The 25,679-nt window shown below is 46.2% G+C and overlaps 2 protein-coding genes across 2 annotated transcripts in view; one reads left to right on the forward strand and one right to left on the reverse strand.

Annotated features, from left to right (window-relative positions):
- The window catches only part of psph (phosphoserine phosphatase), a 178,342-nt gene that overhangs the window by 92,566 nt on the left and 60,097 nt on the right, over positions 1-25,679 (forward strand). The window lies entirely within an intron of this gene.
- Positions 1-25,679, reverse strand: part of kmt2a (lysine (K)-specific methyltransferase 2A) — a gene marked incomplete at its 5' end in the record, with an annotated part of 39,864 nt that overhangs the window by 7,793 nt on the left and 6,392 nt on the right. The window contains 30 exon segments of the mRNA XM_084018615.1: positions 43-150; positions 498-672; positions 774-848; positions 1,174-1,400; positions 1,481-1,549; positions 1,975-4,566; positions 4,664-7,325; positions 7,412-7,558; positions 8,108-8,268; positions 8,421-8,499; positions 8,581-8,692; positions 8,828-8,986; positions 9,081-9,218; positions 9,298-9,392; positions 9,486-9,700; positions 11,572-11,645; positions 11,955-12,065; positions 12,547-12,720; positions 12,910-13,094; positions 13,309-13,422; positions 13,565-13,685; positions 13,986-14,084; positions 15,358-15,504; positions 15,636-15,872; positions 16,002-16,075; positions 16,172-16,863; positions 16,989-17,217; positions 17,473-17,650; positions 18,243-21,616; positions 21,763-21,835. Coding sequence (XP_083874741.1) covers positions 43-150; positions 498-672; positions 774-848; positions 1,174-1,400; positions 1,481-1,549; positions 1,975-4,566; positions 4,664-7,325; positions 7,412-7,558; positions 8,108-8,268; positions 8,421-8,499; positions 8,581-8,692; positions 8,828-8,986; positions 9,081-9,218; positions 9,298-9,392; positions 9,486-9,700; positions 11,572-11,645; positions 11,955-12,065; positions 12,547-12,720; positions 12,910-13,094; positions 13,309-13,422; positions 13,565-13,685; positions 13,986-14,084; positions 15,358-15,504; positions 15,636-15,872; positions 16,002-16,075; positions 16,172-16,863; positions 16,989-17,217; positions 17,473-17,650; positions 18,243-21,616; positions 21,763-21,835 — 12,896 coding nt within the window.

Consider the following 25,679-nt stretch of genomic DNA (forward strand, 5'->3'; position numbering starts at 1 on the left):
CTGTGTTAAAATAACAAGAGATATTTGTGGCCGCTGACTGACCTGGCAGTCCTGAGCTGCCCTTCGTCGTCATCGTCTTCTTGCGGCCTGTACTCAGGAGGCTGGCGGTGTTTCGAGGCCAAGAAATTGAACATGTCAAATACAGACCTTCTGGAAGGCAAACAGAAGAAATAGACAGCAGTCAGAAAGACAACAGCACAAGATCCAGAACAGGTTTGATTAAAACCAATTTTCTATTCAGAAGCATTAAAGCCAGAGAGAGGTTATCCTATTGTCCAATGAATCATTAACGAAACACACAGATGTCTTTTCCTGGGTTGTTTATCACCAGTGTGTATGAGATACAGTATTTATAGTGTGTCTGTTTGCTACATCGTACTGTGGCGTAACAGCGTTCTCTTCTTGCATCATGGTCCTGCGATGGAACAACTAGGTGGTGCATACTCCAAAACCGAGCACCCTACAGAGATGTAGATGTGTGTGGGTCCCTTCCTAACCTGTGGTGGATCTCTGCTCGAGCCGACCCATGAGGGTTGATGGGAGGTTCGTCGGTTTCCTCTGGTTTATGGAAGCGGAAACGGTAGCTCCGACAGTGCCTGGAGCCGTAAAGCTGTTCGAGCAGGAAGACCACTGCCTCATGGACGACTCCCAGCATCCTCAGTCCATTCACACCTGCCAGAAGCAAATGAACGGGCCCACAATTAATCGTTTGCATATACATTTCCATACATCCATTCTTATTTGGTTGTGGCGTTGTCAGAGTGATGCCTCACCTTCAAAGGAGAGCTCTTTGAGTCGTGCATTGGAGCGAGCTTCCTGCACCTTATCAGTCAGGGATTTCCAAGCCTCTGTAATGTTCGGAAAGGTCAGCTCAGTATTTCATGCACACTGTATCAACAGCTCTTATTCTTATCTTCTTTATCACCTTTATATGAATACATTTATCTTCTATATGTGAAATGTAACCTTTATGCAAATGTTGTTATTATACTGATTCATTAGTTCAGTCAGGGAGTAAGGTGGATTTAATGACTGGATTTAAAATATAGTCTAAAAGCTTCACAACAACTCATTATAGCTCGATAAACTTTAAAAACACATTATAGGACCTTTTGCCGAAGGCATATAGGCACAGAAACATAAATGATTAAAGATTTAGACTTTTTCTCTCACCTTCGATACTCTCACAGCGGATGTGGAAGCCATCCTCACTGCAGATTTCAAAGATGATGCCCTTCTTGGGTTTGCTATCCAGACCCGTATCCCTGCTGTTGCCGTCTTGGTCGGGTGGTGAAGTCACAGGAAAAGACCCTGTGCCGCCAGCTGTAGATGGTTTGTCTTTCCCCACTAATTTCCCCGGTAACACAGGACCTTCAGATGTCTTCTTTTTACCAAGCACACTGGAAAAGATTGGAGGCAGGTATTAGTATTCCTTTATGTTAAGTATGAAAATGGGCACCTAGTATGGATGACTCCGCACCTCTTGTTGGTTGCCTTCTCTGCGGGCTTGCCAGTGTCCATGGGTTCAGGGGAGCTCAGCTCTTTGGAACTGCTTGCAAGACGATAAGAGAGGTTCATAATGGGAATACATTTTATGCACAACTGCTTTAGGCAACAATTGGGAGTTAAAGATTCCGTCAAGGTGCGACACTTCACTTCTCTGTGCACTAACCAAACACAATTACAGAAGTCAGCAACTGAAATTTTTTTTTTGCTTACACGCAACACCGTGTGGCATTCACAAAAATGTCAACGTACTTCGTCATCAGCATGAATATACCATATAATTGTGATTAATGTAATGTGATAGTGGAGGACCACAATAAGTCATTAAAGAAAAAAGAAAATTCTGCTCCCTCCATTACGCTGAACATCTCTGAGAAGGTTATTGCTAATTCTTCCCATTAATAATGTAAATAGGAATAAACCGCAAACACAATACATCTCAAGCAGCCAAAATAATAACCATCTCACCTTGGGTTGGAGTGATGTCGTCCTGCAGGGTTGCTGTGATGCTCCTCTGCCTGAGTAGCCTTGAGCTTCTTCACGTTGGTTATGTCTGAACTCTGTCTGCTCCTCTTTGCTTTCTGTTTTCCCTTCTCTGCTCCTGAAGTGTTGGAGTTATGCAGCCTTTGCTCTGATGACCTGGAGATGGGAGCTGTTCTACTTCTCTGGGAGTGCATGGAGGTTTGTGTTTGGGTGAACACTCCGACAACACGTCCCTTGGCAGGGCTTAGTGAGGTGGCTAAAGTTACAGTGGTGTTTGGACTGGAGTCTCTGTTAATAGGCTGAGTTTGATGCTGTAAGTGGATATTACTAACTTCTGTCTCACCGTGTTGGTTGACAGCCATGCTGATAGTCTGTTGGGAGGGCAGGACGCAGATGTTGCTGGCTATACTTGTCTGCACAGAGGAGCTGAGCTGTGACATCAGAGGAGCACCTGCTGACTGAAGGACCATTGGCTGATCTGACAGGCCCAAGCCATGTGGACCTGCTTTGAACAGGAGGTTGCTAATTGACCCTGTGATCTCAGTTGTGCTGAGGACAGGAGTGGAGAGGGAGACCGAACCTGGTGCAAGAAGGCCAGTAGCACCACTAGGGGGCATAGACACAACATTCAGCACTGATTGACTGGGATTCAAACCAGAGACTGTGCAAGGTATAAGGTGAGTGGAGGATTCGTGGCCCAGGATACCAGGCTGGGCGGTACCGGAAATCCTCTGCTGGATGAGGGTAGTGGGATCCAGGTACATAACTGATTTTGGTCTCTTGATAATATTTGGGACCTTGCGCTGAGAAGTGGAGAGTGTGCTTAACTCAACCAGGCCACCAGTTTGGCCAGAGATACTAGCAGTAATCTGAGGGGGAGACAGGTTGATGAGGGTCATGTTGGGAGGGCCCACTTCAGACGGGGCCAGAGTAGGCTGGCTACGGGAGCGGGCTAACTTTTTGCTTTTTCTTGGCTGAAGACGAGAGATTTGCCTCTTCTTTCCGTGAGCTGAAGCGAGGACAGTCTGGGAAGAAGTGAGGGAGGAGGGATTGGACACTATGGCTACACTGGGACCCAGCTCGTGCCGACCAGCCTCTGAGACCAGGATCTGGGACTGGTCGTGGGGCAACCCAATAAGAAGCCCTGAGGTGGAGCTGGGGATTCCAGTCTGGAAGCCCGTCTGTGTTGCTCCTGTAAAGGTGTGAATCTGGGAAGCATGAGCCATGGTTCCCAGGACTTTGCCACCAGCAGGAAATATTGGCTGGGCTGTGGATAAAGCCGTATTCAACCCTGTGGTTAGTGTCATGGAGCTCAGCACTGCTGAAGAGCTAGCGTCCATCACTCCTGTGGCACTAAGTTTTTGGGCGACACCATTAGGGACAGTCTGAAGAACGTAGAGAGGCTGGAACTGCTGATGAACAACGATGAGCTTGTCAGGGCCTGGTTTGATGACTGCTGGGCTGGAAACCTGAGCCTGGGATGGTCCTGGGCCAGGAACTGGACTGGGGCTGCCCGCAGCTGCAGCTGTTGTCGGGAGGTACTTCTGACCCTGAAGAGGCAGCGAGGGTGAACTTGGCAAGCCAGGAGTACCAGACCTCCTGGGAACATCCTGGTTACCTGGAGGTTCAACCACCTGGCCAATGGCAGGGCTGGGAATGAACTGCTCGGGAGTCATGTGACCTTCTGTGACCTGTGTGTCCCTGTTTCCCAAGGTTGTAGCATCATGCTGATTCTCTGATGGTGAAACACCTGGTCCCGCTCTTTTCTTATCCCCACTCTTTTCTCCACGGATTGTCTCCGGGTCAGAGGTCAAGCCCAGCATGGTGCGGTCTGAGGTATCTGAGATGAGACTCCCAGCAGTGTGGTTCTGACTGGTGTTGACAGAAGGGCTGCGTGTGGTCAGGACAGAGAGGTCAGAAGGCAGCTCCAAAGGAAGATATGGCTCCTCTACAGATATGGAGCTATTCACACTACTCTCCACCACACCTCCGCTCTCAGCACTGGGCAGCTGCTGGGAAAAGTCATCAAACAGAATGTCTTTGGGCCGGTTGACATCCACTCCAACGTAGCCCTCATCCAGGAGTAGCTCTGAGGAGGACGGCTCAGACTGCTGACCCAGAGTCTGCATTGACATGGAAGGTGTGTTGAGGACAAACTCCATGATATCTGATGGCAAAATGTTACCACAGTCATCACTGTTGTTGTTGTCAGAGTCTGATTTAAGCAGGTCTGTGCTGAGGGACAGTTGGGCCTCGAGGGGATCCTGACCCTGACTCTGCGGCTGGGACTTGACCCCACCTCCTAAAGGAAGACAGTTTTCTTTTTGGTTCTTTCTGCCTTCCCGCGTGTTGCCACTTACGGCTCCACTGCTGTTGTCCGCCTCCTTGCTCGAGTCGTGGGAGTCAGGTTTCTCAGTGTGCCTTTCCCGGCCCCTCCTCTTTGGGGTGCTCTTATGTGGCGTGGAAGAGGAGGTGGCTGTAGTGGTGGTGGTGGTGCTGGTGGTGCAGATGCTGGTATCGCTCTCTGAGCCATCATCAATGCCGTCAAGCTGGCCAATACGCTGCTTGCCTAAGGTCCTGTCGAACACAGCAAAGACAATATGTCGGATGATTAGAGACAACAAACAATAATCACAAATACAATTAAGTTATCAAAATAATTGTGTGTACTTACAGAGCACTCAACATGTCCTCTTCAGCTTTTCCTTGAGCCCTCTGTTGCTGCTCCTCGTCTTTTAGAAAGCGCTGAAGCTGGGATCCCCTCCCAAGACACTGGTCTATCCCTTCTATAGATGGTAGGCCTTCACCAGGGTTAATTATTGTTCGAGTGAAATTATAGTAGTAGGGGTCTTTAACCCTTTGTTTCATTCCGCTGTCTTCATCCTCTCCACTGTCCCCTGAGGAAGAGGAGGTGCTCATATCATCTGCTCCATCTACCTGCCCCTCAGCTGACTTCTTGCGGCCGGTTCTCCTCTTAACCACGGCCCCGGTTCCATCCCCGCTGCCGTAAAAGGGAAGGTCCTCTTCGCCGTATGAGCGCACCCCATAGAAAGGCGTGAGGCCAAAAAACATGTTGGTGCGTGCGCGGGCACTGCGTCGAGGGTAGCGCCGTTTGGCCGACCCCGACCCGTCACTGTCATCCTTGTGATGTTTGTCATCCATGCCTCTGTCGTGGTCGTCTTCTGGGCCATCACCCTCATCCTCCGTGCCTTGACTGAGGAGGCTGTGGTGGTCTCGGAGCTCGCTGTGCGAGTGCTCCTTGCGCAAATCCTCCTCCTCTGTCTGAGTCTGGTTGTCAGATTCAGAACTGTCACTGCTGCTAGCAGAAGGTGAAGAGAAGAGGGCGGCGCAAGCAGAGCGACGGTTCCCCTGGCCGGCAGGAGAGGCAGTGGAGGTAGTGGTCGCGGGACAGGCTGAAGAAATACCACCAACAGTGCTGGTCCCATTAGGGTCGGTCTTTATATCAGTCTTTAGTTGAGTTACAGTAGGGGGTTTAAGTGGTCTCTTTTTATCTCTAGAGGACAATGGCATCTGGTTAGATGTTGGTTTGTTGTGAGACTGGGAAGAAGCCTTCACGCCTTTCTCTGGAGCTAAAGCACCCTGCTGCAGCTGCTGTAAGTTGTCCAGACTGGAGCTGTTCTTCCTCTCAGGACAGGAGTAATTTTCTCTGCTCTTTGAGGATGACCTGTCTCCTCCCTGGTTTTCAAGCCTCTCCCCCTGGGGCTTCCTGTGAGCTTTGGTGCTGTTTCCAAGCACTGGAGTTTTGCTATTACTGCTGTTGTGAGAGCTGGGGTTTGGAGCATGTACATTGGTGCTGCCAGTAGCTTTAGCATTATTGTTGAGAAGGGGGATTTTGTTGCTGCTGTTGCTGTTTTGGAGAGTCTTTTCTCTTTCACGGTCTTTGGACACCTCTCTGCTGCCTGTCGTCTTAACTTTGGGGTGTTTGTCTTTGGCAGCTGTGGCTGCAGCTGGGAAGGCCAGGTGCATGGAGCCTCGCTTGACAACATCATCTTCTGCTGCAGGTGTCCTTAACGGCCACGCAGGCTTCATAGCTGCTGCTGTAGCTGGACCTGATGAGTAATCGATTGATTTGCGTGAAGTGGACTTCTGAAATGAAGACTGTGGGGAACCAGATTTCCCAACAACAGAGTCCTTATGGAGTGAAGCTGGCATTACATTTCCAGAGCCACTACTCTCCTTCCCTGAGCTGGGCTTATCCTTGGACTGGGTGATGTTAGAGATGGGGGTGGCCCGGTGACGAGGCAACACATTTGCAGAAATATCCTGGTCTTTCCCTCCGTGTTTCCCTTGCTTGTCCGTCTGCTTGGTGCTGCCACCTCTCTGCTGACCAGTGAGAACTGCAGTGCCAACAGGAGGGGAGGACTGGCCTGAACCTGCAGGTGCCAGTCTGGGGTTCTTACTCTCACCGCCAGCCTGTTTGGACTGACTGCCAGGGTTGCTATCTTTCCCTGAGCCAGAGTCTTTGTTTTTCTCTGTGCTTCTATAACTGGAATCTCTAGAGGGAGGTCTACCCTTGTCAGAGTCTCTGCTACATGGTCTGTCTTTACCTTGGCCTGAGTCTTTTCCTGTTTCCCTGCTATATTGTCTCTGCTTCTCAGAGTCCCGAAGCCCTGCATCTTTACTGAGAGACCTAGCTTTTTCCATATCCTTAAAACTGGGATCTCTAGAGGATGATTTGCTTTTATCTGTTTCTCTATTGCTTGAATCTCTGCTTGCCTGTCTCCCCTTCTCAGAGTCTCTGATTACATGCCTCCCCTTTTCTGAATCTCGTGAGGGATCTCTACTGAGCGGCCGACCCCTCTCAGATTCTTTCAGACAGGAGTCTTTACTCAACGGTCTCCTTTTTTCTTGCTCTTTGGCTGATATTTCTCCCTTGTCAGAGTCTTTTTGCCCAAGTTCTCTAGATGATCTATTCTTGTCAGAATCCTTAGAAGCTTGGTCCAGACTTGACACCCTCCCCTTGTCTGCATCTCTCAAACCTTGATCTCTGGTTGATTGCTGTCTGTTTCTGTCTGTGGAGAACAGTCTACCTCTTTCATCATCTCTCTGGACTGGACTCTTGGTTGAGTCTTTGCTGAGATGTTTGGACTTTTCGGGGTCTCTGGCAGGGGATGGGATGAGGGGAGGGGGTGAGGTAAGGGGTCGTGACACAATCTGAGGTGGGGAAGTCACCCCTCTCTGTCTGTTCAGCTGGTGGGGAGGAGGAGAGAGAGAAGGGGAGCTGTGGCGACGTGAGTCAATATTCCGCATGCCGGGGTTCACCAGGGAGTCTCCTACTGTCACTATCTCATGGCTTTGGGGCTGAGAGGTACCTCCTACAAAACAAAAGACATGGAAATTAAAATGGAGACTCTGTGAAAAGCCAGGACTGAACCAAAAATAAAGGAATGCATAGTTTTACCTGGAGAGGGCATGGGCCTGGGGCCTAGAGAGCGCTGACAAGGGGGGTAGCTGGGGTGTCGGTTCCTGGTGTAAACCCTGAGTTTGGGGGTGTTGGCGGGTGAAAGGGGGTCAGAGCGTCTTGGGGATTCAAATGGATCTGGAAAATCTAGATATGACAGAAGGAGAAATTGACACAAAACAGATTAAAAATTGTATTTAATGAAATAAGTATGCAAAAGTACTCTGCAATGAACAATAGCTTGTTTAGTATTGTTGTCCCACATACAATGGTAAAAAAAAAATCAAATATGCAAATAGCGCAGGCCCTTGCACCCCACCCACTAGCTTCTTGCACTACGTTGACCAGTGAAAGAGCATAGGTGTTTGACTCAGATAAGGGATCTGTTGTGCACCTAAATTAGCAGATGTTTCAGACTGGTAGGTGTAGTTAGCATCTTCTATATGTTAAAGTTGTTTGCTAGCTTGTTACTAGCAGTGGCTGATGCAGTGCTAGCGGTCCAGAGTCCAGTTTTCTTTTCCAAAACTTCACATACTACCATGTTTGCTAGTCATAGTTTGCAAGTCAGTGTAGACAAGGTCAGACATTTTAGGGTACAGAAACATAACAAAAAGCCCATTCTGAGAGGAATTATGGTACGTACTAAAACAGATTGAAAGCTGTCTAAAATGTATAAAGTCACTCTCTGTAGTTTACCTGCTATGGGAGGTGGACTGTGTGCTATCGTGTGATTCTCCTCAGGAGTCATCATGTTTTTCAGGTCAGAATCTATGACTGGAGGATGACAAACTAGTATCCTACAGGTGTACACGCAGCGTTTCCGAGCATCCAATGTACTCCAGTACACCCGTGAACATCTGGAGAGAGAAAAAAAGGTCAGTATCCTCCATCAGATTTAATTGAAGGGAGGGATAATAATAGAGGTACTTAAAAAGTGCCCAAACTTTCAGATAAGAGAAAAGGAAAAAAAGAAAAGAAAAAGAAAAAGAAAAAGAAAAAAGAAACTCACTGGTATCCTACAGGGAAGAGTTTGCGTTTGCAGTCTGAGAGTTCAGTCAGTATCCCCAAACAATCAATGGTCATGGAGCCTGCAACAATTGTGTTTAAATTAGTATTCAAGAGACAATGGGGAGAAAGGGTCATTTGTCACTTTCCAGCGACAGACCTACCTATCATCATGTGGACGTTTTCAGGCTCTAGTCCTGCCAGCCACTTCCTCCTGAGACGAATACCCTCCAGGTCCACCAGGATCCTGCGGGTCACCTCAAACCCAGACACCACCTGGAGAAAAAATAGTAGACATACATAATTTACTGACTAAGTTTGAAAAAAATGAACTTACTTTTTTAAAGGTGGCTGCCATCTTAATTCATTACTGAGCTATTGATTATATAGTAAATAATGAGATGTTCTTACTTCTCCCTTGATAAGGTCCCTGTGCTTTGGACAATAAACTTTCTTGTCCTCCAGGAAGACACAGTGGCACTGGCGGGCACACATGAAGTGGTAGTTGCTGGTGCAAGAGGTTAGGCAGCAGCCAACTGTGGCCCCTGGCTTTTGACACTTCTCACAGCGCTGAATAAAAAGCAACATTTGTAAATGTAAATATCTGTCCTGAAAATAGACACTGACAATAAAGTGGTAACGTGTGATGTATACAGTATCTTACCAGCTGTTTTCCCCTGAGAACAGCCATGTGAACATTCTTCAGAGAGCCATCGTCATCTTCGAACACCTCAGCTGACCACAGGGCGCAGTTCACATGGGTCCACTCATTCTGACCGATGTACAATAGCCTGCCACCCTCCTGAAACAGACAGGCATGTTACAAGTGGCACAGTCATTCTCCTTTGTGTTGAAGAAATCCAAGCAGTTTCCTGACTCACATTAGTGTTCTCGTCTCCATACTTCAGACACAGAACACATTGCCTGTTATCATTTACGCCTGGCGGCGGAGGGAGCTCTGGGCTATCTTCACGATCTGAAGAGAAGAATTCATAAGAAATTCTGTGAGTGACAAGATGCGCAAGAACAGTGTGCAAGTCAGTATTAGAATATTTGCAGATTGCCTTACCAGGTAGGAGTGGCGGTGGCGGGGGAAGGGATGGAAGCAGAGGAGGAGGGGAGGCTGGAGAATCTGGTTCACCAGGGGTCTTGGGCCGAGGAGCTGGGATGATCTTTTTCATGAGGTGAGGGAGTTCAGTGCGGGAAAGCTCCTGTCTCTCCTGCCACTGGGCGTAGTTGTGGTCCAGGGACGGAGGCAGCACAGCATTCGGGAGAAGGCCACTGCTGGGGAACAAAGGCATACAGAGACAGGAACTATTAATCAGCGTCCTATCAGTGCTAACAAGGATTTGGCAAAATGTAAAGTGATTGTGAGTATCTCTGGATTTTGTCCCAAGTAGACATAAAAAGCCATGTGAGCAGTAATATATAATCACATCAAAGGAGTTTTGCCAAGTCAAGCAAGGCTCATACTTAATAAGACAACTAATAACAGGCATCCATCCAATGATGGCTACTGGATGGATCATTGGTTTCCTGGGCTGGAGCACTGATACATAAAGCATCAGACCAAACTGACAAGTAGACCACAAAGAAACCACAAATGTGTATCAAAGAGCCTTTAAGTGAAATGTGACACTGCTATGGTTTGCCTCCCACAATGCCTGAAGGACAGGCAAAGTAAATGGTCTGGGAACGCTGATATCTAAATATAGGTGAGCGAGTGACTGAGAGAGTTAGTGAATGAATGAATGAGTGAGTGAGTGAGTGAGTGAGAAAGTGTGAATGAGTGTGTGGGAAGAGGAAACTAAACCAATATGCAGAAGTAAAAATATGATATTTGATTACTAAGTGGAAGGTTCACAAAAAAGGGGCTTTGAGCTTTGAGTAATTCCCTCTAACAATGTCAAATGATACACCTTTCATCTCTGTAAACAGCATCAATTATTCAATATGACCATTTAATTATTCATTAATGTAAATGTGCTAATCAATAGTGCCGCTGTCCTCCATGGATACGTTTGAGGTAACTGCTCACATGCTTAGACAAACTGAACTAACTAATAGTGATGGGGAGTTGCTTTCATTGATCCTGTATCCTTTAGTTAATCAAAACAGCACATAGAAACATAGATGGCGACTTTTTCTTATCAGTAGATATTTAAACAACCACATCAATCAGTGTTACTCTGAGTGTATGGGCCTCTGGTCATCTTTCACTGTCTTACATTCAACACTAAGCTGTCCAGTGGGCTCATTAAATCTGAGAAACTGTGGAATCAATTTCATTACTGCCGCTTTAAATCTTAATTGGTACCTTTAAGCACAGTCGTTGTCCTGAGATAAGGCATGTTGAAAGAAAACCACTTAATCGATCTACTCCACTCAGTCCCTCAATTCTTCAGTTCTTAAAAGAGTCTCTTTCGATTTCTGATGTTATGGACAAGACGGTATTTTAGCTGTGATTTCCCAAACTGAAAATTACACTGATTTGTAGATATGATCCCTCAAAAGATAACGTGATGATCACGTCCTGATCATTCCCTTGGTTGTTATGTCCACTAATTTTACTCCGAGGCAGTTGGTACAGTCAGCACACATATTTTATAAATATTAGTTCACTGCTTTTTGGTCTCTCTCTATAAATAGATGATGGCACTGTGCAGCTTCTCCCAGAGAAACCACATCTTACTCCTCATTTTAATAATTATAGACCTGCAGTTTTCAAGAACTGCACCAAACTCTTTGGACGGGTTCACGTTACAGGAGTATTACATTTGAAATGTATTCCCTGTAATTACAAACATAACTCACACTGCAAGTTTGGGAAAAAATGGAACATCACACACTTCACAATATTATTTAGATTGAGAGTACTGCCTGTTAAGGGTTGTTACCTTTCAGGCTTTGTTCACATCAGTTTGAGCTATGAATTGAACTTGTCCAGTCATTACAACAAAATCGTTGTGCAAAATGCATCAGCAAGTACAAAAATTGCTTAATTTTTAAAGACATAGAACAATCCCATCATAACACTGTAAAAGTACCCTAGAATCAACTTGTCAAAAGAGATAATCACCCAACAGTTAGATACGGTACACTACATAATCGGCACAACCTCTTGTGCCGACTTTGGTGCAATAACAGACACTCACTTGGCAGAGACTTTTTGCCTTTCCCAGAGCCTGGATTCCTTCACTTTGAACCATGGGAAGATTCGGTCCATTTGCTGAAACAGAAATCATGCAATGAAGTTTTCACATTAGCCTACTGAAGCACTTGCACAGATCTTCTTTGGAGTGTTTAAAATCATGTGTGTGTGAGCATGTGTGTAACTCATCATCAAACATATAAACTGCCTGTTGTGACCCAAACGTGTGCAACTGTCCCCCTAAAATGATGAAATTCCAACCCTGATCATTACCATTGTATAATGTGAGAGTTTCTGTGGAGTGCACTGTAACTTCGTTGTGTTTTCAGTGGTGTCCACAGGACTGATAATGATCCATATGATCCAGAATCCATTTGAGGTTCTTACCCGAATGAAGAAAGACTTGACCATGCTGTTGGCTTTCCTGCTCTCAGGCTGGCCACCGTCACCGTTGATGGCTGTCTGAACGATTCGCACGATGTCGTCACTGAACTCCAGCTGGGAGAGAAATGAGGACCAGACACACACACAGAGGGAGAGAGAGAGAGAGTGATTGTTACAACAGTGAAGTGATGATGAACACTGGTGGAAAGGTCATAGCTGCCGTAGTTGTCAATGTTGATTTGTCATTATACAGCACAGGTCTGTCTTGGATTCAAGACAAGGACACATAATAATAAAATCTACTACAAAAACGCTTTAAAAGCTATTATTTTTTTAAATACAGATTGCTTTGGAATAGCTTGTGATGGCATCAAGCATAACTATTCTGAACTTGCATCAAATCTTTAGGCACACAGACTTTCTCATGTTCAGAAAATATTGGTGAGCTTGCACAGAACCCTCCCATTCTCCTTTAACATTAAGTCATTCAACTAAAATATAGAGGACAACACACCTCTCATATGGCCTCTTTAAACTGCACAGGGTCCAGTTTGTCAGAACAGCAGAGACACTGCTCGAAAGATGACATACTTACCACTGAATTGTAGCGACCTCGATCCATCTTTTTCTCAACAGACTCCAGATCGGGAGGCGAGTCACTGGGAGGCGTGGGGGTGACTTCAGTCAGGACTGGAGGATCTGGGCCCTCAGGGGAACGACGAGATGGTAGGCTCTCCGTCTCTGGGTTCAGCTCCGGAGGCTTCACCGCCTGCCCCAAAAGACGGAGAATTACACACTAAGTTCAGAAAGTTCATTTAGCTGTGGTAGTTGCTGCTTCAGTGTAGTGCAGCACTACAACAAGGTCAAACGCACCACTATTAAAATTAAAATAAAACTAATTTCAAACACAGCAATCTGTACGGACACCACAGAAAAAGCAGCAGTATGTGTATCTAACCTGTCTGTAGCGCAACAGGTGTGAGGATGTGCGTGAGTTAAGCAGTGCAGTGAGGACATGGCGAACGCATCCCTGAAGCTCTTTCTCCAACGCCGTCCTCCACTCGGCCGGATGACGTTCGGTACATTTGGTGCATGTGTAGACAACGCTCTCTGGCAGCTTCGATAGCAGCTCGTACATTTCATCTGGGGGACGGCGAGAGATGACAGGTCATTATTGCTCCCATTATAAGGTCTTTCAGCATCTCATCAGAATGACAGGACTCACAGGACTGCCTGTCAGTCAGCTGCACAGACACTGACAACCGGCAGGAGAAGTTCTGTTGAATGCTGAATACAGTGATCTGCTTGTGGAGTACGGTAAACTTTTGTCTTCATATAATCTTCCACTTCTACTGACCTGTCAGATTCTCACACTTGGCATGAACCCAATGGTTGCAACGGCTACACTCCATCATCTTGCTGTCGTAGTCATCATCATCATAGCACTTGTCACACAGTGGGCAGAAGTTCCCTAAGAGAGAAGATAGTGAGTTCAGACCACTCAAATGTTATCTTTTAATGGCTTTTACCTTCCTCAAGCTACTGATGCAGTCTTCAAAATATAAATGTCAGATTCAGAACAGCATTTTGGTCTCCACATGCTTGTCGCTTACCTTTAGCAAAGAGTTTGGCACAGTCATGACACATGGAGAAGTCGTGTGACCACTGGGCATCCCAGGACTTCCCAGGTTTAGTGGCTCCACAACTCTTACAGCGCACACACTTGGTGCACACCTGAAAAGAAAGAATACATAAACAAGGGTCCAACAACAGTTGTAAAGAGCAAGGACGGTGTGAAAGTGACACGACGACAGGAGTAAAATGTTTTCATAGATGCTGCCTGTGAGAAGGCCCTGTGAATTTAAGTAGCACTTTGGTGAGAGACTGGAAAAAATGTGTGAACAAAAGGAGCGGTAAGAGAAAAATATGTGACTATAATGTTAAAGTTTGGTCAGACACTGGTGAGACTGTTACAGCTGTGTGAGGGAGAGAGCATGAAGAGGAGTCTAAAGGAAGAGTGGTGTGTATCCATACCCAGACTCTCTTCTTCTTGGTGGGTCTGGTAGGGTGGTTGGGACCCAGGCACTCCGGGTGATAGCTGTTACGGCACTTATCGCACTCCAGCAGCTGCGGCTACAGTGACAAAAAGGCCAAAAGTCAGATGATTATTTAAATATCCCCCAAAAAATATGTCCCCTGCCTTTGACCTGTAATGATAATTCACATTAGCCAATCAGCATTGTTTTTAAATGAATGTACAAGTTGGCTGCAAAACATATGGTAATTTCAATAGAGGATCAATTGTATGCAGAGATTCAACTGATGCTACCCAGTTTATTGAGCACTAACTTTAATTAGTATTAGTTATATATATATATATATATATATATATATATATATATATATATATATATATATATATATATATTATACATATATATATATTAGTTATAAGTTAATATAACTAACAGTCAAGTTTCTCTTGTGGCTTTGAGTCAACACAATTAGCTTTAACAGCCTTGCCTAGCCATAACTAGTACATACTAAAAATGAAAATACATTTTTGTGTCACACAGAGTGAAACTCATTAAACTGTGTGTCTGATACTGTGCTAATGTTAACATGCATTAAAGGAACCATGTGGAGTTTTTGGCCACTAGTAGCGCTATGGAGCAATAGTTTTTAAGTGCATGTCCCTGTTTTGTTTGTTCTCATCCACTGGCACGAGGGTGTCCTTGCATCTGCATGCAGGTGAAACGATACACATTCTTGCCAAAGGTTTCACACAACGGCACTGCTGGAAAAGTGGTGTTGACGTGCCAAAAACGCAGCCAGCAAAGGCAGGGAAGAAGAAGACAACTAGCAACGTGGTTGTAAACAATGCAGGCTTTGAACGAAAAATCTGCTTTGGTTTATTTTTTAAAAAAAATTTGGAGGGAAGAAATGCATCCAGCACATTTGTTTGGCCTCAAGGACAATTCAAAAGTGTGAACACGTTTGAATACTGACTGTAAACAACGACTTGAAACTCCACAGGGAACCCTTTAGATGGATTTTTAACATGTTCTGCTATCATGGATTGCCAGAGACCTGCTGCTGTTAAATCAGTTCTTTGGTCACAGATAAAAAGCCAATCAAGGTAATAAATTATTTAGTGCCCTTTAGGCAGAGATTTATTTCTAGTAGCAAGAAATCCATTTCTTAACACTGAGATCATCTGTTTGATGACCAATAGCCAACAAATCGTTAAACCTTATTATCATGTAACAACAGGGCAAAACAATGACATGCTGGATAGCAGACTTCTTTCTAGGCAAGATTCACCAGCCTTTACACACCGTTTCTCCACACCAAGCTTCTTCTGTGTACAGCTTTAAAATGAACAAAACTGTACTGAGTGACTTACTTTAGTTTTCTGGTGCTGGCGACCACAAGCCTGGCAGAACCTGCATCGTCGACAACACCAGTTCTCAAACTGTTCCTGGAGAGGGCGTTCTGACTCGCCCAGGCAAAAGAGATGGAACGGTTCACAGCACACCTGGCAGAAGACAAACTACAGAACAAGAGAAAGGGAGAAACAACACGTAGAGAGAGGTATGGGGGACAAGGCAGACACGATTAGAATATGGCTTTTACCATTGCAAATTTGAAAGCAAATATTTTCAATGACCATTATTTTTTCACCTCAACATTTCCACTGCTCGCACATAAGAAGCAGAGCACCCGGGGCGTGACAGGCACAGAGGTAAGAAGGCTGAGGCCACCAGCCTCCCAAACCTTCTCCACATCATGGTCCCTCTTGAAATTCACTCTGATACGATGCACTCCGTCGCAGGACGCTCTGGACTTCGCCTGGCCCCTAGTCGAGGGAGTGCTTAGCCAGTTTAAAGTACTGCTGCTGGGGGGTTTAGTGGTCAGTGGCTGTCATGTTGATCAGACAAGGGGAGAGTGAGAGAGGAGAGTGAATATCAGAAGTCTGTACAGTGAACATTCAACATTTTGATGAAAACTATGTGGCAATTTCATGCAGCTCTTATAGTAACTATTTACCTTATCTTTTGGTCTCTGTTTAGGAGTTGGAGGAACTGAGCGAGAAGTTGGCTTTTTCAACAGTTTAGATTCAACTATGAAAAAGAGACAGGACATAACATTCAAATAAGAATCAAGTATGATATATTAACTTTAATACAGGACACAGAATTGCGACCAGTTTTGTGTACCTGTATCTGAAATGGTTGTAGTTGAGCTCTGCTGTTGTGATGAGTGCTGCTGGGGCTTCTTCTTGGGCTCGCTTAGAGGAATCTTGGGTGAAGCATCTTTCTTTAAAGGCGCCTGATTGGCAAGAGGCCGTTGCTGCAGTTGTGATGTTTGATGAGTTTGCGTGGACTGGGAGGGGGAATTCTGCGCTGAAGATGACGGGGAGGAAGATGATGAGGATGAAGATGATGATGAAGTGGAAGAGGAGGACGACGAGGACGAAGAGGAAGAGGTTGGTACAGACTGCTGTGGTTTTTGTCCCTTCTTACTGGTGACAATGCTTGTGACCGAGAGCGGTTTGGCGTCTGGTGTGAGGGCTGGAGACTGAGCTGTGACCGTGCTGGGCTCCGGCAGGGTTTCGTCTGAGGAAGGGGAAGATGCGAGGGCTGGAGATGATTGATTTGACAGTGGTTGCTGTCTTGACTTCTCCTCTCCAAACTTTAGAGGAGGAGTTTCGCTCTTTTTGCGGAGAGGCTCCTCCTTTAGTGGTGCAGGATTGAGTTTAGGGCAAGCCTCTGAGATGGGTGCTTTTACCGGATTGAGACACTCCTTCTTCTCGGACAACTTATTCTTTTTCTTGTCTTTCTTTCCTTTGCCTTGTTTTTGAAGAAACATCTTTGAGGGCATCCACTGCAAGTTCTGACACTTCCTCATCCTGTAGAGAGTGGCAAAATTCACTTACTTTACTTTCTCAAAGAAATCGTCCTGAAATGTTATTCTAGACATGCTTAATAATTACAATAATCTATTGCAACAAACAGCTCATTAACTAAGACTCACTTGCAACATTGCTTTTTGATGTTTCGTCCTCCAAATTTAGGCTTGTCAAGACAGTTTGTACAAACACCACAATCTTCCGGAACTTGGCAGCCTGAGCATTGGCCACAACGTCGTGATCGACGGCCCTTCTTGGGCGGAGCTTCTTGAACAGCCTTTTGCCGTGTCTCCCGTGGCTTTATGGGAGGGGACTGAGGCTCTGCCTCCTCGGAGCCTGCTACTGATGACTTATCTGCAAGAAGAGACACATCACTGATGGATCATCAAATGCTGACACATAACAAGCACTAAATGACAGTACTTCAGTCAAGTCAGTCAAGTCGGTCACAGCATGCTGCAGAAGTTTTTCAGTAAATAAATAATACATTCAGAATTCAATCCAATGACATTGAACCTGTATACACACCACACTACAAAATAAACATCATATCTATATTGAGCAGTATCTATGCCGGTCAGATGAGAGGTAAGTTTGAATGTGACCCACCATCATTTCCCATGGAAGATAGGATCTTCTCTCTCTCCTCCCAGGGCAAGGCACTAAGTGTGGGCATGTCATCAGGGAACACTGCCCGATTACGGCCAAGAGCCACAGCTGCACGACGACATACATGCTTGATGCGTGGGCCACGGACTGAGGCCTCCGACGAGTCACTCTCTTGACCCTGCTCACACACACACACACACACCACCACAAAAAGTGAAACAGATATTTGAAGAGCATGCTTCACAATGAGAACAAATACACAGTCAGTCACACACAAATTTACAATGTAAAAAGCGGTCATTATAGGGTCAGTGAGTTTTTTGGAGAGTGTGGACCATGCCCTGGTGGAGCCTCCAGGGGGCAGAGGAGGTGGCAGAGCAGTGTCAATACCAGAGGTTGAGCTGAGGATGAGTTCAAGTAGGACAGGGAATTTTCCTTTTCTTGAAGATGTGCAATGACTGCCTAAAACCTTTGAATGTTTGGTTTAACAGTAGAAGAACAGAGGAGCATATTCTGGAAATACTTTCAAAAGCATAGCCAGTGCTGCTTTCTGCATAATGTATGAGTCTAATAGATTTCCCCTTGAGTAACACTCTCCCTGGGACTTTCCTATTATCAAGTTTCACGTTGAGTACAAACACAGATTTCTATTTATAGCATATATTCATTGCATCATGTAAAAGTCACTTGCTTGCAGCTATATCATGAGAGAAACAGAGCTTTGTTCAGAAGACAATAACTATGAAGGAAAAATACGAAGAAAAACTGACCTGGCCCTTCGTCTGCTCTGCAGGCTTCAGCTTACTCTTCTTTATTTCGAAGAGCTGGGCTTTGGCCTTCCTCAGTAGTCCAACTACCCGCTTGTCGGTCACAGGCTGCTTCTCTGCTTGTGCCAACATTGATCCAAGAGAGGAGACAGGGAGCTGTTGTCTGCCTGGCTGCCCTGGAAGGCTTGCAGTCTGCTGGTTAGGAGCACTTTGTTTCTCTTTCTCCTTTTCCCCATCCTCAATCTCTGCTCCTTTCTCAGAGGGTCTGCCTTTCTTAGATAGACGTCCTTTAGCGATTGATGTGGGAACAGTGGAATGGGGCACACGCACCTCTGAGGAAGCAGTGTCAGATACTGTGTCAACTGACGATGATTTTTTTCTCCCTGGAGCCTTTTTTGGAGCAACCGCTGAAAGAGCATCTTCGGAGTCCCTCCCATCCACAGTAAACAGGCTGGAAGGTGCATTGGGGGAGCCATCTGGTGTAGAAACCTTACTTCTTTTCTCCAAATCCTTCCTCCCTTCCCTCTTATTTTCCTTCTCTTTCTCTCGGTTCTTCTCTGAATCCCTTTCCTTTTCCTTTGGAGCAGGTTCCTGGGGAGCTGACAAGCTTTTTTCTTTACCTCCTTTCCCAGCTCCTCGCCCTGTGTCCTGGGCACTGGAAGGAAAGAGAGGGAAAAGTGGGGAGGAAGTGGATGATGAAGTTGATAAAGGAGGTGGGTTTCCAGCAGCCCCTCTCCTGCTGTCAGGTGTCCCTTGTGGGGCCAGAACCATGGATACGGTGGAGAAGGTGCTGAAAGGAGGAGTTAAGGCACTAGTGGCTAGTGGATTTGCAGAAACCCCTGGCAAAGAGCTGGGATTACTACAGGAGACAGAGCCTGTCAGCACAGACATCTCAGAGGAGCCTTTCCCCATAGGCATCTGGCCACCAATTTGGCTGCTGCGTCTGGTCATTGAGTGGGAAGGAGACCGTGGATGGCCACGTAGTGTTCCCTGCACCATTCGTCTCCTGCGGCGTGAGGTTCTGCTGGAGCTAGAGGATGTCTGGTGTGGGGAGAGAGAACCAGGGCTGCTTCCAGAAGATGACGGCAGGGTGACCGATTCAAATATCCGAGAGTGGGCCTCACTGGGTGTAAACCGTGGAGCGCGCAGCAACGGGCTGCGTTTCTGATGTGGTGCATCAAAGCGGGATGAAGAGGGATGTTGGTGGTGGGTGTGTGAGTGATGAGGAGCAAATAGACGAGTCCCTGTTCCCGCTCCGCTGCCTGGTGCAGGGAACACCACTGGAGCAGCTCCCCCTGCTCCACTAACACCTTGGGGCAACAACCCCACGTCTTCAGCTGTGAGAGGGGGAGGACGGAAGTTGTCAAATATGGGCTTGCGGATAAGGCCCTCCTTGGCATATTTAGCTGAGGAAAAGTACTGTTGTTCAGGTTGGGACTGTGACGTCCAGCGGAAGGTGGGCTCCCTCAGAATTGAGCGGCTTCGTTTATCTGACAGGTTGGACAGCACTGATGGTCCAGACAGGAATTGAGGGATGGGGTGAGTCATCCAGGGTGATTGTGAGTGGTGATCGCTAACAGCAGCTGTATTGGAGGAGGCTGACTGGGGAGGCTGTGGAGGGGTGAGGAGAGGGGGAGGTGGAGGTGAAGAAGAGGAGGAGGCTGTAGATGAAGCTTGCTGGGAATTTACCAGTGTAGAGGAGGACATCAGCACTCCTGTTGGTGGGCTGATGATAGGTTTTTTAGCCCCAGTAGTGAGAGTCTCTCTCACCCTCTGGCTCTGACTTCCCCGGCCGACCCCCTGTCCTCTCCGCCCTCGCCGACCCCTCTCTGCCAACACATGCTCTGGCTCAGGCTCAGAGGGTGGAGAGGGAGGCCGTGAGCTGTGTAACAGGTTGGCCTCTCTCTCTCCCTGCGAGGATGGAGAGTGATCCTCTGGCTCGGACAAAGCCTGTGTGGCCTCAGAAGCCTGGGAATCGCATGATGAGTCATCCAAGCTGGGGCTGCTGGACCTGGAAGACTCTGCAGAGGAGAGCTGGGAGGAATGCTGGGACACAGCACTTGAGCCGCAAGATGCAGCGCTACTGCTAAATCGCCCATTTGCGGCGTTGTTACTGTTGCTGTTGAGCAGATTGGCAGCTGTTGATGAAATAGTGGGGATAGGGGCAGGAGGTGGAGGAGGGGGGAGGGAGTCAATCGGCGCAGTGGTGCCAGTGCTAGTAACAGCAGGTGTGGATGAGACTAGTACAGGAGAGGGGGAAGAGGAGATGGTGGAGGTGGGTTGGGCAGATGTGGAGACAGATGAGGGGGTTGTTTCTAACCGTGCTATCTTCATATGTGGTGGCGGGGGTCCAAAGCTGCCCTCATCTTCAATGAAGCGCTTGGGGGTTTTGATGATGCGAAGGGAGACAGTGCTGACCACAGGCATGATGAACTGCCTGATGTTCTTCAGTTGGGTCTTCCTGATGCCAGAGTCCATGGCTCCAGTCCCACTACTCCCAATGGATACAGCTTCTTTCTCCAGACGCTTCTGCGCTCCTTTCTTAGCGCGCTGCAGAAGCTGCTTAGCAATGGTTGCATCAGTGCGTTTACAGGAGGGGACAATCCTGACAGGCTTTCTATGGCGAGGGCTTTTTCTGAGGCCCACTGTCCTGCCAGTCTTGGAGGGAGACAGGGAGGCAGGTGGATTGGAAGAGTCCTGGTCCTCAGCACCATCCACACTCCTCAACATGGGCTGCTGAGGAGTGTGTGGTTCTGTGCCTCTATCCCCCCCTCTGACCCGAAAGACCTTGTGTTTCCCTTCCCCACATTCAATAGAGGTAGACAGCTGTGCAGCAGCAGCAGCTGCTGCCTCAGCTTTGAGACGCTCAGCTGAGGGTGGTCGCCCACGTCTGCGTCTGGGTACACCAGGCAAAGTCTTGAGCCGTGACTTGAGAGGAGCAAGTTTAGTTGCTCTCAGCCTCTTCAGGTTGGTAACTTTGGATTCACCCCGCCCACCTTTGGGAAGCTTTGCTTCTGTGTCATGTGGCTGAGCAGAGCCCAGTGGTGTCCTCTTGGGGCCCTTTCTGTCCCTGTCCTCATCTGTGTCCATGCCCAACTCAGACCCAGCCTGCCTACTATCCTCCCCTGCTGCATGGCTGCCTGTACTCCAAGCTTTCTTGCTACTTGAAGACGGGGGTCGACCTCTTCTCTTTTCCCCGGTGCCAGGCGGCCTCCCAGGCAGCCTTTTCACCTTCTCAGCTGGCCTTTCAGGGCCTTCAGGTTTCGCCTGTGTAGAGGAGGGATGGGAGGAGGGGGAAGGTAGACTTGTAGCAGCTTTCTGGGCAGTCAGAGCCCGTGGGGGACGGCCTCTAGGCTTCTTCTCCTGAATGGGTAGGCCTACTGATAAAACCAGCAAGCAAAACAGACGAATATAGTTAGCATGGGAAGAATTTGACAGAGATAACCTTTACAGACTAAAGCATCTCAAGAAAACAGTAAGGTCCCTGATAGACTAGTAGGGAGTTACTGTTACGTAACTTTACCTGTAGGGGTTGTGGAAGGGCTCTGTATTCTTGTCTGCTCGGCCACGGGTCCAAATCCTCCAAAAGCTTCTTCCTACAAACAAAAAGAAAACTTGTTGTTTTGGTGATCATGCAATTTTTGAAATGGTAAAATGCGGGGCATAAGCAACATTGGTTAAGGTCAAATTTACACCACCCATCATGGCACATAATTGTCAGTTGGCCTAGAAGTACAATACTTTGAAGTCTGACTCAGATGAAGACCAGCCTATAGGCTATAATGATGTCCTCATTCTCACTTTCGCCTGCTGGCTAACTCTGGTGCTCTCATGTGTCTCTGGCTTTTGGGATGATATGCTTGCAGTCAGAAAAAAAAAGGCTCAACCCACAACAGACAGAAATCTTACTGGGTGACTAACACATTGCACTGCCATCCGGTTCCCTGAGGGAAAAGTGAAATGCTAAGGTGGTTGGTCATACATAGACAGCAAGAAAGACAGCCAGAGCAATGATACACTAAAGAAAACTAGGCCTACTTTCTATAACCATGTGAGCAGCCTTGTGAAGCATTAATGCTTCTTACACATCAGCTTACTTCCTTTCCACTAGTGAGGCAAAAATGTGGTTTGAGGGTAGTACCAGAGGAAAGGCAATGCTACGTACATTTACCATTTCAGAACATATCAGAGATGATCAGACTTGGCTTGGTTGAACTTTCATCTCAGTTTTGATAGCCTCAGAAGTACTGAAAAGTCAGCTCAGCTGTCCTTTGTAGCTGAACTCCCTCAATCTAGCATACTAACATGTTAACAGGCCTTCTGTCGGACGTTGACACACATGTTTAGCATGTAGCATGTTAGCATACAAATACCCTAAAACCTAGAATATACATTGTTTGCAACTTCCTGACATGAACCATGTTAATATGACAATCTTCCTATGTTACTATGCTTACGTAGTGATTCATCTCCAAGAAAGTGGAGGCTGACAGAACATGGCTCATTAGTAAGTATTAGTGAGTATGTATAACAAATTTCACTCAGTTCATTCATAAAATAGTTGACAAGATATATTATATTTTGACGGTCTGACCTTGTCGCCTCACCTATCATGCCATTGCATTAAAAACATGAATGCGTCACATGCCCCCATGAATCCCATTCTTCCACTGGGAACTTAGGTGTTATTGCCTTAGAACAAGTGCAAGAAAAACATGTTGAAAGAATACCAACAATGACTCATTGCCCATCTGTCAGGCAGCAGGTCTAATGACGTGACATTAAGCATATGAGAACCTAACCTGGCAGGATGACAGGATGTAATCAATGAAGTACCTGCACAACCAAAACATACAATATTCCAGAAACAAATGTGTGAAGTGACACTTCATATTCTAATTATTAAATGACCGACTTATACATGTTTACGTTCTTTGTGACTTAATCAATGGTGGTTCCAGAAATGATGGATGCAACTGTTAATGTGACAGGTACAGTGTAGAGTGTACATCAATCCTCCATCTCAAGCCTAAGCAAAGCTTTGAGATGTGCAACAGAGAAATCATTAGAGGATGATTAACATCTTCAGCATCCTGAGCCGTGCCACTACTTCTTGTAATCGGTGTGTGTGTTTAAGGGTGGAGGTGAGGATGTCATTTAATCATGTTTATTTATAGCAACGTGTGGGGATGCAGTTGAGGTCTCGTTGGCCCAGTTTGTAGAGCAGCTGTTATCCAAGCGTAGTCCATGCAAGTGTGTGCACATGCAAACTGATTTTCACCAGCTAAGAGTTATTATTGAAATGCACTGGAGAATATATCAAATTCGTAAATATAAAAGAAAATGTATAAACAATCTTTCATCTGTTCTACAAATGAACAAACAACATTAACAGACAGACAAGTGCATAACCAAAACTGATCGTCCACTACTCATCTCCTTAAGCTTCTCTCCACCTTCAGTCTCCCTCCTCTTCCCCGCTCCTCACAATAATACCAGCATCCTCTCCTCTCTCAGCAAGCTGTTGCTCTTGGTTGGTGTTCTTGCAGAACGGAGGGGGGCGGAGAACCAACGGCCAGCAGCACTGACTCGCTGTGATAGTGCAAGTAGCAGTCAATGACATCACAACAGTCATAGAGCGGCCTGCACAGATTCATGTACACGCACCACTCATGCATGCCCACATGTACCTCCTGATTCCCCCCACCCTGCGTGAACTGCAGAGCAAGATGTAAACAAGCAGAACATAGTGAGGATGCGGGGGAGGGGAGCACAGGGGTTTGGGGAATTTGGGGTTTCTTCATGCTCGTGCAGAAGCTTGCCAAATCCCAATCAAAACAGGCCTCCCACACACGACAAGCCTCCCCTTTCCTCGCCCTTATTTCTGTTCTCTGCCATGCTCCCAAACACATATTCAGTCACTCACTCGCTTGCTTCCCGCCCACTGGCTACTGAGCACGGTGCAGCAGCGTGTGAAACACAAGGCTCGCCATGAGCTCAGTAGTAGAGCAGGCACAGGGAGTTAACTTCAAGAAGTAAACACTGTAGTAGACTAGCAAGGTTATTCATGTACCACCTTGCCTTGCAACATGCATTGGGTAAAAGGATACTGGAAAGACCTGTATTTCTCTTTTTCCTAGCTTTTTCTTCAGTGTTCATGAATGATTTTGAACACAACTGTTCTTCATCTTTGCTGGTTTTTGCTGTCAGTCTCACCGTGAAAACTGGAGCAGTTTTAACTTCCTGATTATCTGTCATAACTTAAATTAAATCACTCAAAAGTTAAAGAAAGGGAAATCTATCTGAGTCATTGTGGAAGCAACATTATTATTTTCAGAGGTGCAAGGGGCTGCCCCTGAAAGTTTTGAGATGGATGTGAATTTGGTTGGAGGTGTATGGTTCTATATAATTTTGACAGGGCCACTGTGAGAAGGCTGAGGGGACTTTTGCTGCCTTTGGAGACAACATTTAGGAGAAATCATCTGGTTATAAATAATTGGCTGCAGAAGAGGAACCGGTTTAGGCTTTTACCTACATTCCTTGCTTGAAAAAGTGGCTTTCTGAAACATCTTCATTTTGAACTACTAAATTATGGAATGCCAGACTAAGAATGATTAAGATGAATTATAACCACCTCATGTTAGTCCTCATTAGTGAGAGTTTGTGCACGCAGCTCTAGCCTGCAGGTGCTCATAAAAGCGGTTATCACATAAAGCCCATCATTTGATGGAATCAGAGGAGTGAAAATGCACAAAACAACAGAAACGGGTAAAAGAACAAGTTCACAAACCACAAAAAGAAAAACTCTGATTATGATCAACCGCCTGTGCAATGGCTGTTTACATTCACTGTAAACATTAAGGAAGTAGCATGCTTTTCATGGCACAGTGAGGGGTCATGGCATATGGAAGGTGGATCCACGCAAACGCTGGATCAAGATTCACCTGCAGTCTCGAAGTAGAACCTAGTGCTACTAACATTTGTAAAGTTTAACATACTTTCTCTTAACGTAACCGTGGGATTTTAGTTGCCTGTACTTAACCATGCTAAAATTGTGCTAAAGACATAGGTATTCTCATAGGTTCTGATCCATCATATTATGTTTTTTCCAAATCCATCCACTTCAACTAGGTATTGAGCCGCAACCCCTTCTTAGGAACAATCGCTAAATTGTTCAGAGAAGTAATGTCAGTTGTTTTATGATCTTCTTATCATTTACCACACTATGCAAGATGGGTGATAACTGATAACATTTATTTCAGCACTGCAATTTGTTTCAAACCAGCTTTCTGAACATCAAATAATGCTAAAATGTCTACATCTATTATCATTTAAACTTTATAGATTAGCTAATCTGTAGTATTATCAACACTTCCCCAGATGGTTTTACATTAACCACACTTTAAACACTTAAAAGATCATTTTTAGTATAACTGAGCA

This window comes from Eutrigla gurnardus (assembly GCF_963514095.1).
Source record: "Eutrigla gurnardus genome assembly, chromosome: 10".
NCBI lineage: Eukaryota > Metazoa > Chordata > Actinopteri > Perciformes > Triglidae > Eutrigla > Eutrigla gurnardus.